This window comes from Patella vulgata, chromosome 1 (assembly GCF_932274485.2).
Source record: "Patella vulgata chromosome 1, xgPatVulg1.2, whole genome shotgun sequence".
NCBI classification, from domain to species: domain Eukaryota; kingdom Metazoa; phylum Mollusca; class Gastropoda; family Patellidae; genus Patella; species Patella vulgata.
Genome location: NC_065879.2, coordinates 43,759,688 through 43,783,534, shown reverse-complemented (window position 1 = coordinate 43,783,534; position 23,847 = coordinate 43,759,688). Strand labels below are relative to the sequence as shown.

General features: G+C 37.3%; 1 protein-coding gene across 1 annotated transcript; it reads left to right on the top strand.

Moving 5' to 3' along the window:
- The first annotated feature begins 987 nt into the window (after nt 1-987).
- On the top strand, nt 988-13,809 carry LOC126821008 (uncharacterized). The gene is made up of 4 exons (XM_050549251.2): nt 988-1,121; nt 9,647-10,019; nt 11,910-12,083; nt 12,610-13,809. The coding sequence occupies exons 2-4, from the start codon at nt 9,675-9,677 to the stop codon at nt 12,940-12,942; spliced, it is 852 nt and encodes a 283-aa protein (XP_050405208.1). The 5' UTR covers nt 988-1,121; nt 9,647-9,674; the 3' UTR covers nt 12,943-13,809.
- Nucleotides 13,810-23,847: the final 10,038 nt, after the last annotated feature.

Below are 23,847 nucleotides of genomic sequence, written 5' to 3'. Positions count from 1 at the left end.
GCTATATTCTGTGATGTGCGTCATCAGAAGTGTCAAATACGTGTACTGTATGTATAAATTATAATTTGCATTATTTTCATCACGGAGAATAAAAGGTTGCTTTTATGATAGTGCTCTTAGGTCATTCTGTTATCTAATTGTATCAGGAAATCAAAAATTTGCCTTCTTCTGCTTTGGTCTGATATGCTTGGAAAATGGATTTGCGGTTGTCAATTTCAAAATGTTCCTAAGGGGAGACCCCTCCCCACCCCCAGACGTTCGCGCGCCGAAGCACGTACTTGTGTGGGGCTTGGTGAATGACCTGACAGGTGGGCCTTTGGCCCTCCAGTCCGGCACTGATGCAAATGAAACCCCGAAACAGTAGAGTACACTACTCTTGTAGTGATTATAAAATATTCATTGTGTCTTAAATATTGGATATTAATATCAAATATTTCGAGATAAGATAACAACATCAATATTGAATTCTAATTTGTGTTTTTAATTTCGAATATTATATGGATAATATTGAGTTAGAGGTTTTGCTCCTTTAACATCGCAAAGAAAAGTGTACCTCCCATGATAGGCAATAATAAGGAGATGCATTTCATTTTGCAATAATATTTCAACAAACCACGATGGCCCAAACCAGATGCCAAATACGACATATAACCAATTCAGAATTAAATTGGGATATAATACAAATCAAATTTTAATTAGAAGGTTCCTGACGGCTAGCACTGACAGTGACGTAAACAGATCATCTCAACATTGTGCGTGCATGACAATGCGTACTGCCTGCATAACTAACATTTTCATTTTCCAGAACTAAATACATGTATAAAATTTATAACAACAAACTGAGTTTGAAATATGTCTTATATTTACGCTCTACCGATAACTTTGGCCTATCGACTTTAATATGAATCTGGTCTTTTGAAAGCTGGTAACAATAGACGCGTCGGTGTATCTAATATATATATATATATAGTTGCAAAACAAGTCTACGTCTTATTTCGAGCAGACGACACACAGACGTCACTTCAACTACTACCTGTTGTGAATGTACAATGAGGAAGTTTGGTATTTAGTCGTCTTGACTTTGCTATGTTGAGTAACAGATTTTATATACAGACATAATAGTAAGATTTTTATCAACATTTTTATCAAACATTTAATCATGGTGTGGTTGTAGAGACCGGATTGCCTAACTGGGTGCTAAAGATTATGAAGCCTGTCATAGTCTCCCCATGGTTTCAAACCCACGTTTTACGCGACAAGGCATATCATATCATGTCTCCACTGCCCTCGTTTGTTTGTTTTTCCGGATTATCTAGTTCCCCACTGCTAAACACCCCTGCGCACAAGTAAGTTATTGAATAACGTTTATCACTAGAAATGACTCGTCGTGGGATGACGCTACACCTATCTTTTGTTTTGTGTCAAGCCCTCGTAAGATTAGGCTATTTTATTTTTGTGTTATATCTTCGACCATCTTCAAATACTATAATACGTTTTATAGTGTGTGCAAGGCTGTGATTGCAATGAATCCATAGATTGCTTTAATAACTACATTATTAGCAGCGATTTATGCGGTGCAAGCTCCTGGTGAAGGTCGGCAGAGGCATAAACAACTAGGTCATTTCGGGACTAAAATGGAATATATTATTTCAAACATGGCATATTTGTATTTGAATAATTGGCTTTCATGTGCATGACGATTACCCACGAGTTGAAATGAAACGGTGTTAAACGTAACACTTTTCTATGTCAATCAGGACAAGTGAGACTGGCATATGCTATGAGTGAAATTGTGCCTTCTCTTTGTCAAAATCACCTGCCAAGGTCACTGGCAACTTGCCAAGGGTACTTTTTAGCGTTGGCACGATATATCGTTGAATCGATGTATTGCGATTCTTTTTTTATGTGTTTTGTTGCTTAAACACACATTATGCAAGAGCTAAATCTGCCTATTGCAGGTCTTTCTTAAGGCCTGAAATGTTATCTAAATTATTAATGAGGATTAGGTTTCGATTTGCTGTTCGACTTCCATTCATGATTTAATCATGTAATGGATAATCGAGACTATGTTTTTATCGTACCGACTTGAGTAATGATGATCGAGGCTAGTCCGAAAACTCAATCGCTAAAATCTCGGTTCAGAGTGGATAAGTTTGACTGAATTTTCAGCAAACTCCCTTTACATTATCTAGTTTTTAACTATTATAGTGAGAACTGTCAGATCTTTATCTAATCTCCCATAATGTATCTTTAAGGAAATAACCAGTCACTCCTAATTATCCATGTTACACAGACATTATCCATAAGTACACAATCATTCTTGAATTATTTTGGTCCTTACTTTGATCCACATCACTATCGTGATATAAAACAGTTTTATTTCTTAGACATCGGCAGAACTAAAAATATCAATTATTGTTATGAATCGTAATTCGAATCGTATCGTAGTACCTGAATCGCAATACGTATCGTACTACAGCAGCAGTACCCGGCACTAGTTCTTTTACGTGTTTACAGCCAACATGTGCGCAGGTTCTCGTTGCCCCAATAGACTGAAAAATAGACTTGTCGGAAATGCTCTACAACATGAAAGTTTATGACTGAGTGTGGATGTGGGATTTATTCACAGTAGAAGGTATTGATTACCGAAACGTATCACAAATACTTTTTGTTATTTTCTAAAATTATTGGGGGGGGGGGGCAAACAGAGGGCAGACCAGATTAATGGGGGGGATGCCGCCCCCCTTGCCCCCCCCCCGGCGCCGCCACTGGGTACGGATAAACAATATCAGGGGAGATCTGATCGAAGAATATTGCGGATTAAAGCCACGTAACTAATTAGATAGCACATTATATTGTCATATGTCATCTATACTAATATTTGTGACTGTCGTTTGTCTGTCTGTTTGTTTGGTTGTCTGTCTGTCTGTCTGTTCGGGGTTGGCGGCTACACTAGGTCTGCCCCGAGTCTGAAATTTGGGGTATAGGGGTAGCTCGGACCGGGGAGTAACATAGGCCAGGTGGCGTTAGTCTACCACTTCCGGTTTCGGGGTTATGACCCCCCGGGCGAAGCCGGGCATTCTTCTAGTATCGTAATTTTAAAAACGCATTTTGTAAGATCTGAATAAAGAGTTGGCTGTTCTTGCAATAATAGTTCAAATATAGATGATGCAAAAATGAATGTATTGTAAATTTCATTCAAATAACTTGATTCTGAGCGACGTTTTGACAGTTTGAAGATGTAGCGTGGATCATTCCGATTATTGTTAAATTATTAAATCACGTGGGTGTTGAAATCCATTTAAATCTCGATCACCCGATGTTCTAGAAAGGCTTGTCGTGTTAATAAATGTCTAAATAATAATTTATATGATTTGAAGTCAGACAAAAGACCTGCAAAAGGCAGATTTAGCTCTTACAAAATGCACCATTAATTAAACATTCACAACACAAGGGCTAAGGCAATTATTTACGCCCATGATATTTGTATTAAAGACGGCAGGACTTATATTGAAGCTCAGTATTACAATGAATGAATGAATGAATGAAATGTGGTTTTATGGCACGTCAGCTCCAACCGGGCTATATTGCGCCAAACATATGGTGAAAAATTCAAGACAAAATAAAGGAAATCACAGAAATATATTTATATCCATAAATAAAAACAAATATCACAGATAAAATATAAAGTTAAAAATAAATATCAAATACTTTATGAATATAAACAATTAAAATGAAAGAAGATAGGATACATATATATATATACAGTTAAAACTTATAATAAAATTTTGTCTCTTTTAAAAAGTTTAGTATCTCACAATATAGCTCCGGTTGAGCAAATAAATGATGTAATGTCTGGCAACGGTAAAATTTAGATCTAATATTTCCAAGATACTTGCACTCGATCAAAATGTGCTTCACTGTCAAAGGAATATGACAGTGTTCACATTCTGGTTGAGGTTCTCGTTTCAAGATGAAAAAGTGAGTTAAAAAAGTATGACCAATGCGAGAGCGACACAAAACAACTTCATCCCTCCTGTTGGTTCTATAGGAGCTTGGCCAGTCTCCTAAGAGAGGCTTGATATGATGAAGTTTATTTGTGCCTGCAAAAACCCAAGACCGTTGCCAGCGGTCATAAATAAAATGATTTATACATGCTTTAAAATCTTTATATGGTATTAAAAAAGGTGATTGGGGAAGATCTAAAGCAGCTTTGGCAGCAAAATCTGCTTGATCATTCCCCCTTATATCAACGTGACTGGGGAGCCAGCAAAAGACAATGTCCTTGCTGCTCAACTCGTAAGATAGTAGCAGACGATAAACATCTGCTACTAATGGGTGTTCAAGCTGTTTATTGTTAATTGCTTGAAGCAAGGACAGAGAATCAGTAAAGATGATGTGCTGTAGTAAATGTGATGATTGAATGAACTCCAAAGCCTGAAGAATGGCCTGGAGCTCAGCTGTAAATATTGAAGCAGCAGGTGGAAGACACACAGAAATAGTCTCAGTTGGCGTCACTGTAGCCGAAGCCACCCGATCACCATCTTTAGAGCCATCTGTGTAAATAGGAGCATAATCACCATATTTAGACCTTAGCTCTCTAAAAAGAGATTGGAACACCGTCGAGCTAGTATCTCTCTTCTTATGTTGAGTAAGATCGAAATCGATCTTTGGGAGAGATATAGCCCACGGCGGAGACCTAAAGAAAGGGGTATTCGCAATACTGTCAAGGCTGATACCAGCCTCCGACATGAGGGGTTGTATGCGAATACCGAATGATGGAATAACCTTAGTCTTTCGCAGATATAAATGCTCATGATAAGGTCTAAATATGGTATTATATGAAATATGATTTGGAAGTGATGCAATTTTCGTAGCATACTGCAGGGCAAGCTTATCACGTCTGTTGTGCAATGAGAGCTCGTGCGCCTCGACGTATAAACTTTCCACTGGAGATGTACGAAATGCTCCTAAACTGATTCTAAGTCCCTGGTTGTGTATGGTGTCGAGCTCTTTGAGATAAGACTCGCGGGCAGACCCATACACAATACACCCATAATCGAGTTTTGATCTTATTAATGCTCGATATAATCTGAGCAAGACCTTACGGTCTGCTCCCCAGTCAGTATTTGATAAGACTCTCAATATGTTGAGGGCTTTCAGACATTTCTTTTTTAGGTTTTTAATGTGGGGGATAAATGACAATTTCTTATCAAATATCAGCCCCAGAAATTTGGTTTCATCCACAACTGGAAGGCGGTTGCCATCCAAATAAAGTTCTGGATCTGGATGCAAACCTCGTTTCTGACAGAAATGCATGCAGACAGTCTTGGATTTCGAAAAACGAAATCCATTTTCGGTTGCCCATTGTTGAAGTGAATTCAAACAAAGCTGCAACTTACGTTCGACTATCCGCATGTCTGTAGAACCATAGCACATCTGAAAGTCATCAACATAAAGAGCGCCGTTTGTACCTGGTTTAAGGCACGCTGGGATAGTAGTATTACAATGAAGATAAATACCAAAACGATTTGTGAGAGGGGAATAACTAGTGTTTTCTTTGCGATTTAGGGTAGTTTTCTCCGCCCCCTCCCCATCCACTGTTAAAGCCCGCTTACGCTCGAACGAATTATCGAAATACGATTGCACCATTGTGTTGAGCGGTACCAATTTATTTTTGATTTTGATATATAGTGTTAACGATCTAATTTGTTGTGTCTTTAATAAATTTCTGGACAGTCTGGATACTTTCGGGTTATGTGCTATATGTGTCATGACATTATGACAAATGCATACATTTTCATAACTGTTAAAATTTATGCTTGGCTGGTTTTCTTGCGTTAAAATAATTATAAAAGGATGTAATAAAGTATATTTATCATTATGACAAACACCACAGTGTTATACTGATTTTTTTCAACCAATATCACCTTGATAATATAGTCACTTGAGTATTGGATTACACATTTTAAAACAACACGTGCCGAATAGTAGCCTTGAACGAAAGCTACTGAGAACGTAGGTCTACTCTTATTTTGTGATGTGAATGCAACCTTTGGATATTTTTTCGTTTGTATCCACAAAGAATACCTAAATAACATATAACATGTACACAATGTCAGCGAGGCCATTCTTCCATTAATAATAGGGTAATATAATCTTCTTCTTAAAATTCCCAGTTAAAAGCGCCTCAACACGAACTAAGCTCTGTTTCTCTTGTCCTTTATGTTTATATTGAGTAACACGCTTTGGTCATTTTGGAAGTAACATATGGTGTGCTGTTTCAACTGCCAAGGGTTATTTTACGTGCACATGATTGTTCTCATTTGTTTGTCCCATCTGAACGACCACACACATTTAGCCCGACAGGCACCACCCCTAACAAGTAACTGTAAGGTTCGAAAATTCCTGTGGGTTCTGCTTTTTGGTCCTCTGCTTTCATCGAAATACTAAGTTGATTATATAAATACTTAATATTATTAAAACACATTTAACAGTCCAATATTTACATAAGTCTATAAATACAAATAATGATGTACAATCATTTTAATAAATTATATACTTATCCCACAAATTGTGGTAATTTCCATTACCATATGCAAACCGTACAATTATATACCTATATCACAGAATGTGGTAATATTCATTACGATATACAAATCATACAATTTATTATAAACCTATATCACAGATTGTGTTTACATCCATTACGATATACAAATCATACAATTATATGCCTATATCACAGAATGTGGTAATGTCCATTATGAAAAACAAATATCGATTAACAATAATTAATACACATGATAATTAAAGCTAGTAATTTCAGCCATAGCCATTCAGTTTATAGATTTGTCTTAGCAAAGTCTTTTAGAAATGGAATAATTTCGACCAAATTTAGACGGCCAATGCCCATGGCTGCTCAAAAGCTACAGTCATTACTATTGCATGGTACAGCAATACAAATTCAAACGAACGAAATATTAATAATATGCGTATGGGCTATATACGATCTACTAATGATTGTTTCTGATTTTTTATGTAACCTCTACTATCCATATAACACCGCGGCGCGTTGAGTCGAACTGTATTCAAAAGTTAATAGTTCTAATAAGAAAGCTCTTTTAGAGTGTTGCCGCGATAAAAGCCGGGGGTCAAAGACACGAAAATTTATCGAAGTAATATTTTAGGAAGTAAAACCACCAATGACACTTGTGGGAATTATTCCTTATTTAACATAAAACTAAATTAATGCGCATATTTTTGCTGTACTTACAGAAGTCATAAATTGTTATCAGATCTCGATATCTATAATTTGTTGTGTTCAGGGTCTGTTGAACATTATAAAACGTATGTGTATAAAACGAATATTAAAGTTACAGAATAAACCATAAAAAGATAGTATCTTCTACTAACAAATTGTTAAAGGGGCTATCCCGATTTGAACAGAGTTTCAAAAATAAAAGTCTGAGTACGTATGAAATGTAAGCGCCAAAATATAGAGGAATGGTGTATTTACCTTGTCTCAAAATTTCAGCTCAATATATTGAGTTGTTTGGACGTGAACGTCAAAATTCCTTATCCGGACACGTAACCCTTTTAAGATTTTGGCTCAATTTTTTCGTTGGGTGACCTGATAATCGACGCCCGTTCCTTTAGAGGTCTCTACAATGAATGACCCATGTGCTGTACTTGATAATGAAAGGTAAATTTCACCTACACATTATTTTTATAAAATAAAAGTCTGGTTTTATGCAGACACCGCATAATACAGCTTGGGACACTGGTCTCCATTTCAAGATAAAGACTGACGGGTTTAAGTTGTTTGGAAACGTATCACATATTTAATATGTTGAGTTAGTTGCTCGGCCCTAAGGTAGAGGATTTTAAGGGATTTTAGCCCTTTAAAGAGATATTTCGTCATTTTTTTCAGTTGATGTTCTTTAAAGCTTGCATACACATACCATGTGAGGCTAATTTAAAATTAGTATGGAACAGTGATGATGGGGGACCTTGGGGGGGGGGGGTCTCGCTTCGACCTCTAGCTGGCCGGTCAAATCTGGCTTAATGCGGTTGTGGTTTTGATCCCTGTTAGCGTATGTGGTATGAAGATATGGGCGCCTTCTCAACCTCGTGGGTTTGCTCCGGGTACTCCCGTTTCCTCCCACAGGAAAGACCCATGCGCGTGCGCTAATATAATAGATATAGAAATAAGACAACTAATCTGTGACGATAATGCAGCTCCTATGGCATGTCGAACATGATAAAGTAATGAATATAAGACAACTGGTCTGCGACATCACCTTCGGTGGAAACGGACGTTAAACACTAAGAACATCAACAACAGTGACGATGTTGTCCTGTTGTCACAGGTCTATCTCCTTTCATTATTCGTTGATTTGATACAAACTTTGCTTGATTCTTTTAAAATATGATAATATAAAACATGTCATGACGATCGCGATTAAATACGTCACTTCGCGTGATTAAACGCGGGAAACCCCAAAGAAGCATACTATTTGATGGGCCACAAAAAGGTGGATAAGTCTCATACACCTAGTTTTCAACGTACAGGGGAACTACTGGATGAGTTGTCCACATTTAACGAAATATTACTGGATAATCACCCACATAAAAAAAACCTGCTGGTTACGCATGGACAATGAAACTTTTAGCTAAAGTCGAGAAAGAGTTCTACCCCTTCCCGAAATAAATTCCACATTTCATACAAACATGAATCGTGACGACGAATTAGGGTTAATAAAACATAGATATAATCCTAGTATTATGTACACTAATCCTAGTGTTGTTCAAGAAAGTTTCCCGGTATTTTAGTGTGGTTTCTCCCTATCTGTAGCGCAGGACGGGGGCCTGGCAAAGAACAGTATCTAGTTGTGTACATAGGAGAAAAAACTCAAGCTCTTGTGTCCAGTTAAATTGTCGTGATGTAGGATTATCGCCACATGAAGGTTGACATCACGACATGTTACCAATCAACCACCATGTTATTGAAACTTTTATCGTTTTATGTAACAAATTCTCAACAAAAATATTGTGACTCACATTATATGTATATGTGTCTAATTAATATGTTGTTATTTTAAATGTCATATAGTGACAGGCATAATGACGGACATAAAAATGATATATTTCATCCGAATAGCGTGTGTAACGGGGCCCGTTAAATATTAGTTCTTGCGAAATTACAGACATCTTCAAGATTATACTACCCGACAACAATGTTTATAATAATATGGCTCGTTCTGTTTCGCGTGTAGGAACAGATAATATGTATAATGAATATCAATCTGTCGATCATGAATTGTGTTGTCGAGCTTTGCAAGCGATGATTTGTATAGGGTTGTATCGCGAACACCTGCCTATTACCACTTCTCATTTCAGGAGTCTACATGGCTAACAAATCCGTGTTTTATTTCAACATGCCCACTACCCTGTAACTTTTGCCAAGGGGTGTAAGACCGATTTTGACTGGCATATTTTTGTGCAATCTAACCCGATTCGCCTGATTTGCATATATATCATTTTGATGATGCCAATGGGAATTGGGCATAGTCTTGACACTTAGAGCATTGCAATTTATGTAACTTTCATGTATGTTGATATCTGTCATATATTTATTTTGCAGGTGGGAGATTTCCGTGTAACGATCAAGCATGTTTTCTTTAACCAGAAGGAGTAAACGTCCCTATTTATTATGTCTAGCCCTTGTTTTGTTATTCCTGGTGTCAGCACAACTCAGCCTTAAGTCATCTTCCAAAACAATACGTGTTAGTGACCCAGAAAATTTCGGTGCTCTATTTGGTTCTGGACACAGAAATAGTTTTTTGAAAATGCAAAACTACCATAATATGGCGATGGATGATCCGGAATTGCTGAAACTAGTGAAATCCTCGATTTTTCAATATCCTTCAAGCTCTACTTACAATTTGAGCGACACATCAATAATGGATTTTTCAAGAGGTCAAAGCCGTAACATTGACAAGGCAAATGGCCAAAAGGTTTGTACTTTGTCACCATTATCATGGACCTTATAATATAAGGTCCATACCATTATACATTACCAAAAAAGCCTGGTTCCGAGTTCATAAAGCATTCTCAGACTTAAGTTAAGACTGTCTGGTGCATCTTACTGTCCATTTACGTTGCGGTTTGGACATTTACGCCTTGTCAGTGTAGTTACTGAATGGCTGGTGAATTTTACTATCCATATTATGGTTAACATTGGTTTGAAAGGCGAATACTTAATCAATAATCCACATTCATAATAGGCTAGTCTCGTTTAATTGGGTTTATGATTATAAAGAAAATCTGAAATAACGACTTCATTTATGGTTGATGGCTATGAAAGAGTCACCCTAAATGGGTGTATTGAACCAACACATCATGTTTTGTGTCTGTGTCATACTAAAGACGCTCTAGTTTATATCAATACATTGACAAGTACAATGGGAAGAGAGTGCAAAACAAACTCATGCTTGATCTTTAAAAATTGGTTTAATTTGTCTAGGAATTATTTACTGCTGGTTAGCGTATTAGATCCCCAGACACCCTGAAGTCTCGGTACCAACTGAACATTCTCTGTTGCAAAGTATTTCAAAAACAAACTAAAACAATAGAATAATCATTCATGAACACAGCAGAACAAGTTGTGTGTTTATGATAACTTTCAGAATCTTAAAGTCTTGACACTCACAGTTCTTAATTAAAGGACTCGTATTTGTAATAAAATATGTATGATATGTGTACATGTGCAGTGAAAGACAAAGGTCGGCTACATGATAAATAATATCTTCCCGGACCTGACATCTCCTCTTCTGAACATAATGTGATCCTGTTTAGTCTTAACACGGTGTGACCCAAAGTCTAAACATTACGTAATCATCGACTCGCCCTGTTTTGTCTGGAAACGGCACTGTCTTCTTTAGTTTGCAAATGATATTGTTTTGGTTTACACGTAACTCGCCACTTTTTATTTTAGCCTAAAACCAATATTCCTGAACATGGTAATGCGACACCGTTTAGCCTAGTCACATTTAGTATAAACGATTCCGCACTTATGCAACAAAATAAGCTGCCTAAAATCATCAAACGACAAGTGATATAAGTTGTTCTTGAAATAGTAAGCATACCCCGACTCATGCAAGATACCCGTTACTGCTTTAACATAACATGGCCGTGGGGTCAAAGGCCACCTGCAGTGTCAACACCACAGAGGTTTAAATTCAAAAATAAACCCAAGAAGTGTTAGTTCTGTGGTCTACTAAAGAGAAGAATTGGCATCAGGTATTCTAGAAAGAATATCCCACCTAGTACTTATATTATGCTACAGCTGCTATTCAATTTAACCATAATAATAACTTAATGGTATTTTATTTAACATAATGATGTGTGGATTCAAATATAAAATATTAATTTTACGTTTTACACATAAGTGATTATCTGGACATGGTCAGTTGAGCATAACAAATGATTTCATTGAGTACCAAACAATCACAATATACTTGAGTGAACCTTTATTTCTGTAATAAACAAGAAATCACTGACAAACTTTATTTTAAGTTTATACATAGTTTAAGTACATCTAAATCTATAGATAATAATCAACGAAAGTTTTAGCACACGCCGTTTTGTAGAAATTATTTCATGTCTACTGGACTGTTAAGAAACATAATAAAGAGACGTGGACAAACTTTTGTAAAACTGATTTAAATTCTGATTTTTTTCTGTGTGTGTGTGTTTTTATTTGTTGTTTTGCATAAGAGTGGTGTGATGGGGTTACGGGCAGCTGTTATTTTGTGCATTATCGAGGCACGTCTTCATTAGTCTGGTTGGTGCAGAAAAGTAAGACGTTAAACCCTATTTAATTTCATTTAATTTCTTTTATCCAGGAACGGGGTTATTTTGTTGATATTGGTGCTGGCAATGGAGAAACAGGATCCGTATCTCTATATTTTGAACGTGAAAGACACTGGACGGGTTTGCTGATAGAGCCTAGTTTAGAGTTGTATAACCAAATGATCAATAAACATCGCCAGGCTGTAACGGCTAACGTATGCGTTAGGGTATGTAGACTTTGGAAGAATTCAAACAGAATATGTATTTAGAAAATGTATTTTGTTTATATATTTGAATGTTTTCTGGATATTTGCGGGTAAACAAGAGGGAGGGGGGGGGGCTGGACTGGGCTGGACTGGACCAGAAGGTCCCGGAACCGGTTTAGCTCATTGCCTAATTCATTTTTAATATCAATAACATTCTCCAATGCTAGTTACCCAAACAATAAATAAATTCAAAACGACGAATATAATGAATTGGCACATCATGTTATGAAGAGATAGGAAACTTAATAACACAGAGGTGCTTCATAATTTGCAAGTATACACTTTAAACAAATCGACCTAAGCATGAGAAATTTAGAAGTAACATAATATGCAATTCATTATTTATTAGACCTAAGTAGAAATAAACATATTAACAAGAAGAGTCTTGCAGAAATGCAATCAAAAAAAGTGAAACAAGATAATAAATCAACTTCCGACTGTTAAATCCACTGTACGATTTATTATTTTGTATTATTTTCTTTTTCAGATAAATGCCACTTTGGATGGCAGATTTTTAAAAGACCCAACCACTACAAACGTGACACCATGTTTATGGTTAAAAACGTTACTAGAGGCAACAGAAAGAACGGAAATCGACCTTTTAAATATAGATGTAAAAAATGAAGAGCTCAACTTATTAAAAACGGTTCCTTTTGATCAAATTAACATGAAGTTTATCTCCATAGCAATTTCAATGGAAATGCCAAAAAGTGGCGTTTCGGACATTATTACTTTTTTAGGTGGTATGGGATTCAATGCAAATACTCAATTTGATAACCATGTTCAACACACACGGGATATTGTGTTCGAACATAAATAAGTTGCGTTGTAAGGTGACCTTGCATTAATACCCTTTTGTGCCACTCAAATGTTCCTATCAGAAAATAAAGTTGGATACAGTTTAATAATATGATGCTGTGGATTATAACTGGTTATTCAATAGAATCAACTCGTCTTAGACCCATGCCATTTATACCCGGAGTGGATGTCGATCAGCAAAAGCGTGAATTAGCCTCAAAAGTGTGTGTCAATGGCAGGAAACTATAGTTCAGAGACACCCCTTTGATGGCATCTATATGTGTCACAGACAATTAAATTATCAAAGTAAGTTGTTGGTTTTATCGCGCACTACCAGCCTTTCAACTTTTAAATAAAAATTCATGCAGGTAACGGTTGCATTAAATTAAAACGTGGGTGATAACTAGGGTGTAAGTGTATCCGCTGGTTGATAATAGTCAATATACAACTGGCGGTAGTTTTTCTTTGATGTCCATAGCAGTTATATCTCATAACAACCTGTCATGACGTCATCATAGGTTGATATAATTACTCGGTTCATATCAACCGCTGATGACGTCATGACAAGTTGATTTTTTTTTATAAACAATACTTTTATTCAGGATGTCTGAATGGGATTGGGGAACAGGCTTAGCCTATGTAAAACCCCTCTCCCTAGATACATAGTATTAAAACAAAGGAACAAAATGGGTGTACATGTATATACACAGTTAAAATGACAAACACATACATATATAAGTGTAAATACATATAATGAGATGGATGGAGAATGTATAATATATACTATATGTTACATTGTTACGTAAATTTAAAATTAATATTGTAAATTAAACAACTAGTAAGCGAGATTAAAATCTGTTTGACATATCAATAAACTTGTGGACTTGGTTAAAAATGTTGTTGTTTACATCGATACAGAGGGTTGAGGACCCGAACAGAAGACAATTAATGTTTCTGAGGTCGTATTGTAGTTTGTCTATGGTTCCTTTCGTGTATTTGAATATAAAGAGCATTGCAAGGGGTAGTGATCAGGATCTTAAAAAATGTGACCACGGAGGCATGCGGGGCTGTCAGCAACATGTCGGAGGTATTTGTGGCCCTGTAGGTCAGAACATCGAAGTCTAAGTTTACTATGGATTATCTGGAGTTTCCGCTGACCATTATAGTAAAAATATGGAATTTTTTATATCTGATTTGGAGAGATGGTCGGAGAATATTTTAAGAGTTCTTGAGTTTTTTACATGGCTGCTGAGTTTATTCCCCTCTCTTATACTAGATGGGATAAATGATTTAGAAATATTTCAGTACGACATCGAATTTCTTTTATTTTATCTGCATTTCGAAATGAATATGTACTTGTTGTTCCAGATTTATGAGATTCTTAAGATAGGGATTAGTAAGGTTATTTATAAATTTGTATAGTAATTTTACTATGTGTCGATTTCGTCGTTCTTTGAGTGGAATAAACCCAGTTTCTGCGTAGAGGGAAGCGTGGCTAGTACCCACAAATAGTGCGTAGTGCATCAAGCTGAAGGGATTCTAGATGACCTGGCGCCTGGTACGTTCGGGCATTTTTATGCGCGAACTCTTAGGTTTTTTTTACTGGCATGCGCACAGGTACTATTTCTTTTTCTTTTAACAAGTACCCAAATCGGGGATTTCGTGCGGAGGTAGTTCGGAGGTAAACAGTCTGTGAAGTACAACACTTGCCACTGTACCTGTGTATCGCTAATTATAAACCGAATGTGTGAAGACAGTTCATACATATCACTCAAAAATTTTTCAGTACAAACTCAGTTGATTCACGCTCGATTTGCTACTAAACAAACCCATCGGTTTATTTTCTCAACAGTGTGACCCGAAGTGACCGCGGATTTATTGACCTTGTATGAACTTATCCATAGCTATATCCTTACACCGAGAGAAATTATCTAGTCTCGGTGAAAATAACCATTGTCATCTGGTAGAAAATTACTTTTGTATATTTTGGAACGGAAAACAGTGTTTTTAGAAGCAAACTAACCTGCCGCACGTGAGGAAGTCATTATACTAATAATAAAAGGCGAGACCTCTTTTTGCGGCGCAGGCTTATCACTGAGTAGTAAACCGTCCACAAACAATAATATAGGAAGCCTAGTGACGTGTGTAGTAAGTCGGCTATAGACTATAGGTTTGAGTCGAGATTACTCGCGTTCAGTTTACTCTGTTTTTGCGATAACCAATTATGTGAGAAATACCATACTGACATTCGGTTTTTAAAAGTTGTACGCCAACTAAATGCGTTTGTTAGATACTGACAGAGCAGCCCCGAGTCGAACAATCGCCGCCCGAGCTGTCTTCGTCAGCTAGTTTCACAATATCGTGCAATAGGTGTATTAATGTGATTTTTAGGTTTAACCCCGCAAACAATGCCAAAATAGTGTTTTCACTGCTTACAGAAAACTGAAATTTAAAAAAAAATTTTTTTATGAGGGTGACCCTCCCACACACTCCCTATCGAGCTGCCGCTCGGTCTGCGCAGCCTCATGCCTGGCACATACTGTCAACATTGTATATTTTTCCGTTTCCGCCCTCCCCCCCCCCCCCCACAATATATATTTCACGGCTACGTTGCGACGGTACCAGCATACCCAGTTGTTGACACCCATTACATCACTCCTGTCTAACAAATCATAAAGCTGTGGTGTTACGGTGGCGGCATAGTATTTCACCGTAACACCACAGCCACTCTAACCATTCATAATACATCTAACTATCCCTTTACAGCACTTCACTCCCTACACATTTCCCCTCGTCCTACTTTCCCAAACGTCAACAACACATCTCATACATCCAGTTCGCTGATTAACCCTTGTACCACGTCTACTGGATGACCTGGCGCCTGGTACGTTCGGGCATTTTTATGCGCGAACTCTTAGGGTTTTTTTTACTGGCACGCGCACAGGTACTATTTCTTTTTCTTTTAACAAGTACCCAAATCGGGGATTTCGTGCGGAGGTAGTTCGGAGGTAAACAGTCTGTGAAGTACAACATTTGCCACTGTACCTGTGTATCGCTAATTATAAACCGAATGTGTGAAGACAGTTCATACATATCACTCAAAAATTTTTCAGTACAAACTCAGTTGATTCACGCTCGATTTGCTACTAAACAAACCCATCGGTTTATTTTCTCAACAGTGTTACCCGAAGTGACCGCGGATTTATTGACCTTGTATGAACTTATCCATAGCTATATCCTTACACCGAGAGAAATTATCTAGTCTCGGTGAAAAGAACCATGGTCATCTGGTAGAAAATTACTTTTGTATTTTTTGAAACGGAAAACAGTGTTTTTAGAAGCAAACTAACCTGCCGCACATGAGGAAGTCATTATACTAATAATAAAAGGCGAGACCTCTTTTTGCGGCGCAGGCTTATCACTGAGTAGTAAACCGTCCACAAACAATAATATAGGAAGCCTAGTGACGAGTGTAGTACTGTAAGAAGGCTATAGACTATAGGTTTGAGTCGAGATTACTCGCTTTCAGTTTACTCTGTTTTTGCGATAACCAATTATGTGAGAAATACCATACTGACATTCGGTTTTTAAAAGTTGTACGCGAACTAAATGCGTTTGTTAGATACTGACAGAGCAGCCCCGAGTCGAACAATCGCCGCCCGAGCTGTCTTCGTCAGCTAGTTTCACAATATCGTGCAATAGGTGTATTAATGTGATTTTTAGGTTTAACCCCGCAAACAATGCCAAAATAGTGTTTTCACTGCTTACAGAAAACTGAAATTTAAAAAAAAAATATTTTATGAGGGTGACCCTCCCACACACTCCCTATGGATGACCTGGCGCCTGGTACGTTCGGGCATTTTTATGCGCGAACTCTTAGGTTTTTTTTACTGGCACGCGCACAGGTACTATTTCTTTTTCTTTTAACAAGTACCCAAATCGGGGATTTCGTGCGGAGGTAGTTCGGAGGTAAACAGTCTGTGAAGTACAACATTTGCCACTGTACCTGTGTATCGCTAATTATAAACCGAATGTGTGAAGACAGTTCATACATATCACTCAAAAATTTTTCAGTACAAACTCAGTTGATTCACGCTCGATTTGCTACTAAACAAACCCATCGGTTTATTTTCTCAACAGTGTTACCCGAAGTGACCGCGGATTTATTGACCTTGTATGAACTTATCCATAGCTATATCCTTACACCGAGAGAAATTATCTAGTCTCGGTGAAAAGAACCATGGTCATCTGGTAGAAAATTACTTTTGTATTTTTTGGAACGGAAAATAGTGTTTTTAGAAGCAAACTAACCTGCCGCACATGAGGAAGTCATTATACTAATAATAAAAGGCGAGACCTCTTTTTGCGGCGCAGGCTTATCACTGAGTAGTAAACCGTCCACAAACAATAATATAGGAAGCCTAGTGACGAGTGTAGTACTGTAAGAAGGCTATAGACTATAGGTTTGAGTCGAGATTACTCGCTTTCAGTTTACTCTGTTTTTGCGATAACCAATTATGTGAGAAATACCATACTGACATTCGGTTTTTAAAAGTTGTACGCGAACTAAATGCGTTTGTTAGATACTGACAGAGCAGCCCCGAGTCGAACAATCGCCGCCCGAGCTGTCTTCGTCAGCTAGTTTCACAATATCGTGCAATAGGTGTATTAATGTGATTTTTAGGTTTAACCCCGCAAACAATGCCAAAATAGTGTTTTCACTGCTTACAGAAAACTGAAATTTAAAAAAAAAATTTTTTATGAGGGTGACCCTCCCACACACTCCCTATGGATGACCTGGCGCCTGGTACGTTCGGGCATTTTTATGCGCGAACTCTTAGGTTTTTTTTACTGGCATGCGCACAGGTACTATTTCTTTTTCTTTTAACAAGTACCCAAATCGGGGATTTCGTGCGGAGGTAGTTCGGAGGTAAACAGTCTGTGAAGTACAACACTTGCCACTGTACCTGTGTATCGCTAATTATAAACCGAATGTGTGAAGACAGTTCATACATATCACTCAAAAATTTTTCAGTACAAACTCAGTTGATTCACGCTCGATTTGCTACTAAACAAACCCATCGGTTTATTTTTTCAACAGTGTGACCCGAAGTGACCGCGGATTTATTGACCTTGTATGAACTTATCCATAGCTATATCCTTACACCGAGAGAAATTATCTAGTCTCGGTGAAAAGAACCATGGTCATCTGGTAGAAAATTACTTTTGTATTTTTTGGAACGGAAAACAGTGTTTTTAGAAGCAAACTAACCTGCCGCACATGAGGAAGTCATTATACTAATAATAAAAGGCGAGACCTCTTTTTGCGGCGCAGGCTTATCACTGAGTAGTAAACCGTCAACAAACAATAATATAGGAAGCCTAGTGACGAGTGTAGTAAGTAGGCTATAAACTATTCGGTTTTTAAAAGTTGTACGCGAACTAAATGCGTTTGTTAGATACTGACAGAGCAGCCCCGAGTCGAACAATCGCCGCCCGAGCTGTCTTCGTCAGCTAGTTTCACAATATCGTGCAATAGGTGTATTAATGTGATTTTTAGGTTTAACCCCGCAAACAATGCCAAAATAGTGTTTTCACTGCTTACAGAAAACTGAAATTTAAAAAAAAATTTTTTTATGAGGGTGACCCTCCCACACACTCCCTATCGAGCTGCCGCTCGGTCTGCGCAGCCTCATGCCTGGCACATACTGTCAACATTGTATATTTTTCCGTTTCCGCCCTTCCCCCCCCCACAATATATATTTCACGGCTACGTTGCGACGGTACCAGCATACCCAGTTGCTGACACCCATTACATCACTCCTGTCTAACAAATCATAAAGCTGTGGTGTTACGGTGGCGGCATAGTATTTCACCGTAACACCACAGCCACTCTAACCATTCATAATACATCTAACTATCCCTTTACAGCACTTCACTCCCTACACATTTCCCCTCGTCCTACTTTCCCAAACGTCAACAACACATTTTATACATCCAGTTCGCTGATTAACCCTTGTACCACGTCTACTGGATGACCTGGCGCCTGGTACGTTCGGGCATTTTTATGCGCGAACTCTTAGGTTTTTTTTTACTGGCACGCGCACAGGTACTATTTCTTTTTCTTTTAACAAGAACCCAAATCGGGGATTTCGTGCGGAGGTAGTTCGGAGGTAAACAGTCTGTGAAGTACAACTCTTGCCACTGTACCTGTGTATCGCTAATTATAAACCGAATGTGTGAAGACAGTTCATACATATCACTCAAAAATTTTTCAGTACAAACTCAGTTGATTCACGCTCGATTTGCTACTAAACAAACCCATCGGTTTATTTTCTCAACAGTGTGACCCGAAGTGACCGCGGATTTATTGACGTTGTATGAACTTATCCATAGCTATATCCTTACACCGAGAGAAATTATCTAGTCTCGGTGAAAAGAACCATGGTCATCTGGTAGAAAATTACTTTTGTATTTTTTGGAACGGAAAATAGTGTTTTTAGAAGCAAACTAACCTGCCGCACATGAGGAAGTCATTATACTAATAATAAAAGGCGAGACCTCTTTTTGCGGCGCAGGCTTATCACTGAGTAGTAAACCGTCCACAAACAATAATATGGGAAGCCTAGTGACGAGTGTAGTACTGTAAGTAGGCTATAGACTATAGGTTTGAGTCGAGATTACTCATTTTCAGTTTACTCTGTTTTTGCGATAACCAATTATGTGAGAAATACCATACTGACATTCGGTTTTTAAAAGTTGTACGCGAACTAAATGCGTTTGTTAGATACTGACAGAGCAGCCCCGAGTCGAACAATCGCCGCCCGAGCTGTCTTCGTCAGCTAGTTTCACAATATCGTGCAATAGGTGTATTAATGTGATTTTTAGGTTTAACCCCGCAAACAATGCCAAAATAGTGTTTTCACTGCTTACAGAAAACTGAAATTTAAAAAAAAAATTTTTTATGAGGGTGACCCTCCCACACACTCCCTATCGAGCTGCCGCTCGGTCTGCGCAGCCTCATGCCTGTCACATACTGTCAACATTGTATATTTTTCCGTTTCCGCCCTTCCCCCCCACAATATATATTTCACGGCTACGTTGCGACGGTACCAGCATACCCAGTTGCTGACACCCATTACATCACTCCTGTCTAACAAATCATAAAGCTGTGGTGTTACGGTGGCGGCATAGTATTTCACCGTAACACCACAGCCACTCTAACCATTCATAATACATCTAACTATCCCTTTACAGCACTTCACTCCCTACACATTTCCCCTCGTCCTACTTTCCCAAACGTCAACAACACATTTTATACATCCAGTTCGCTGATTAACCCTTGCACCACGTCTACTGGATTATTAGATAAGTAGTCTGTGCGTCCGTCCCAGATAACATCGGCATAGTCAAAGTGCGGCCGAATGAATGAAGAATATAAGGTATTTGGCGATTTTCTGTTTAAACGATATTTCAAGGAGTGTAGGCAGTTTACTAATTTTGATACTTTACTAATGATACTATCAATGTGGCTGTTCCATTTACAATTAGCTTGAAAAGAAAGTCCAAAATGTTTATGTTCAGTTACTTCCTTTATTTTAATTGAGTTCATTAAAAGGGGTGGTTTCACAATGTTGCGTTTAGTCGTGAGTGTTAAAGTTTCTGTCTTGAGGGGGTTAAATGTCACTAGCCACGTTTCCTCCCCTATATTAATTGTTTGGGGATCTTTTTTTAGGGTAACTGCGCATGCCTCTACGTCATCTATTTTTAAGTACAGAGAAGTGTCATCTGCAAATAGTCTGATGTTTGATTGTATATTATAATAAAAATAATAGTGGTCCCAATACACTGCCCTGTGGGACATCAATGGCGTCATCTCAGGTCAATATATTCGGCTCATATCAACCGCTCATGACGTAGATGATCGAAATAATACAAAGTGTATCCGGTGGTTGATAATAGTCAATATACAACTGGCGGTAGTTTTTTCTTTGATGTCCATAGCAGTTATATCTCATAACAACCTGTCATGACGTCACCATAGGTTGATATATTCGGTTCATATCAACCGCTGATGACGTCCTGACAGGTTGATATTTCATTTCAACCGCTAATGACGTCATCTCAGGTCAATATATTCGGCTGATATCAACCGCTGATGACGTAGATGATTGAAATAATACAAAGAACACAGAAATAATTTTTTATTCTTTTGACAGTTAAAAATTGTTATGGTACAGTTTGTAGCATTCAGGACCGAAATAGACTGCGTGCTTATCGGCATTCGCTAATGACGTAGATGATCGAAATAATACAAAGAACACAGAAATAAATTTTTATTCTTTTGACAGTTAAAAATTGTTATGGTACAGTTTGTAGCATTCAGGACCGAAATAGACGGCGTGCTTATCGGCATATTTCACTCGGCAAACCTCAGCAGGTTCCAGTACCCTACATCTAGCCTCGGAACTACTTTCAAGCCCCCGGATTACTAACAGCGTTACCCATGACGACGCCTTTCAAGAATGTTTTATCATACACGTATTTCAAAGTCTGAAGCTGTTTTTATTTCAAGTTTATCCGATTTTCTTCAAACAAGTACAACTATGCACCGAAAATTCTACACACGCTTCGAAAGACGCAATTTTGATAACTTCTTTTTAAAAGCGGCAAGTTTTCCTAATAAGTAACCCGGTGCCGCATTGCAATTGTATAGGCGTAGGTACATATCACTTACCGTCATACAGCCGAGGCTAGATGTAGAGTAACGGAATCTGCCGAGGTTTGCCGAGTGCGGCATATTAAATCGGTTATCCATACTCCATGTCTAAGATATCTTTCAGAATTTTCTTTCCGTCCACATTTCGATTATTTCTCCACACACTCCAAGACTTGAAAGTATTTATCGTCCAAGAGTTCCTTTGTAAAGTATTTTTGGGTACAGTCCACTTAAAACAGTCGGTCAAATCCTTCTCTGAGCATACCGAAAACCTTGAATCACGGTTCACTGTCAGAATTATCGGAAAAGATTGCCTTTTGATCCAAATTTTCTTCGGGCTAGTGTAGACCAGCAGAATATTTAAATCAGAACGAAATAAAGATGTAGTTCAGGAAAATTTAAGCTTCCTCCGATACCGTCCATCTGGTTTGTTCGAGGTTTCTGGCCACTGCCCTACTCTGAGTTGACAATCTCGGCCACTAAGCGCCAAAAGAGGATTTAAAAAGAGATTTGTACCCGTGTCGGGTAGGATGTTCTGCTTAATTGTAGTTGGATGTGCAGAAATGTTATAAATAATAAAAATCAATCGTTGTTTTGAATAAAAATTTGTCGATTTGGCTTATTTGAAGCCCGATGTGTTAAAGGCGTAAATTTAAAATGTAATAATAATAATAATAATAATAATAATTACTTTATTTCAGAAGGGTTGAAAATTAGGCCAATGGCCTTTCTTACATTTTGCCCTTTAAACAATGGGAACATATGTACATTAATAGATAGAAAAGGGATAGAAATGTATACATCAAAAATATATATTATAAATATAATATATATAAAAAGAAACAATCATAAAAAACCCAAACCCTCCCCAAGAAACAAAACAAGTTGAACATGTATTTACAGATGTACATTTTTGGCACATAAAAGGTGCAACATGGCTTTCAAGAAGATTGACTGTGACAAGTTCATAATTAATACATGCAACAATGTATATACTATATAGATTGTATGAATATAAGGTTAATCAAATCGGGTGAAAGACGGTATAATTAATTTTCATTTAGATATTTAATTAGTTCGACGCGGAAGGCGTTGCCGGATTTCAACTGTTTGAGAAAACATGGTACGTAATGTATTCCATAGGCGTGGTCCACAGAATTTAATACTATTTTTGACTACACTAAGATTTGGTCTTAGTACAATCAGTCGTTTATTAATGTTAGAGTAACGGGTGGAATTATATAACAGTGTTTCAGCGAGGTAGTTTGGGCATTGCTGATTTATAATTTTGTGCAAGAGCATGTGTTTATTTAATAGTTGCCTGTTTTCCACTTTCAAAACATTGATATTGTTATCATTGGCTGCATACGAAATTTCGGCAGTGTGTCGAACATCAAGAATGAGTTTAAGGGCTGAATTTTGCTGGTGTTGAAGGAAGTCTGAAAAATGTTTATCAGAGCTGTCCCATATAGGTGAACAGTAATCAAAATAGGGTTGAATATTTGATTTGTAAAACATAGACCGAAATTTAATAGGTAGAAGTTGTTTTAATTTGCGAAGTTGAAATAATTTTTGGTTAATGATTTTTGAAACATATTTAACATGTTCATTCCACTGAAGATGGTTATCCATGATTACGCCTAGTAGTTTGAAGTTTGAGACATTTTCTATAATAGAATTATTGATAATTATTGACAGGTTAGACTGACTCTGTTTAATTTTCTGTTTAGTAGTAATTTCCTTAAAATCTATTAACCACTTAGATCTTGATGCAGGGTTTCTATATGTACAAGAAATTAATAAAGGCTGTGTGTTTTTTAAATTGATTTCAACAAAGACTGACTCAATATTACTGTGTTCTAAATGATTTCTTTGTTTACATTTAAGTGACTCTCTTACATAAATTATGGTTCCAGACGAGGTTGCGTTGCAACCATCTTTACGAAATAGGGGGTAAAATCCGGGTATACTTAGATAATAATCATCCTTGATGATTTGATTTAAATGTGTTTCTGAAAAACCTACTATATCACAGTTTTCAATTAACAGCTTTAGTTCATCTAATTTGTTATATAAATGACATAGATTTAGGTGACAGAACCGTAGGCCCCTCTGAGTTAAGAAGTTATACATTGAGCTTAATTTTATTTTATTATATTTATTTTTTTTAATAAAAGAAATAATTAAATAATAATACCAAAAAAATAA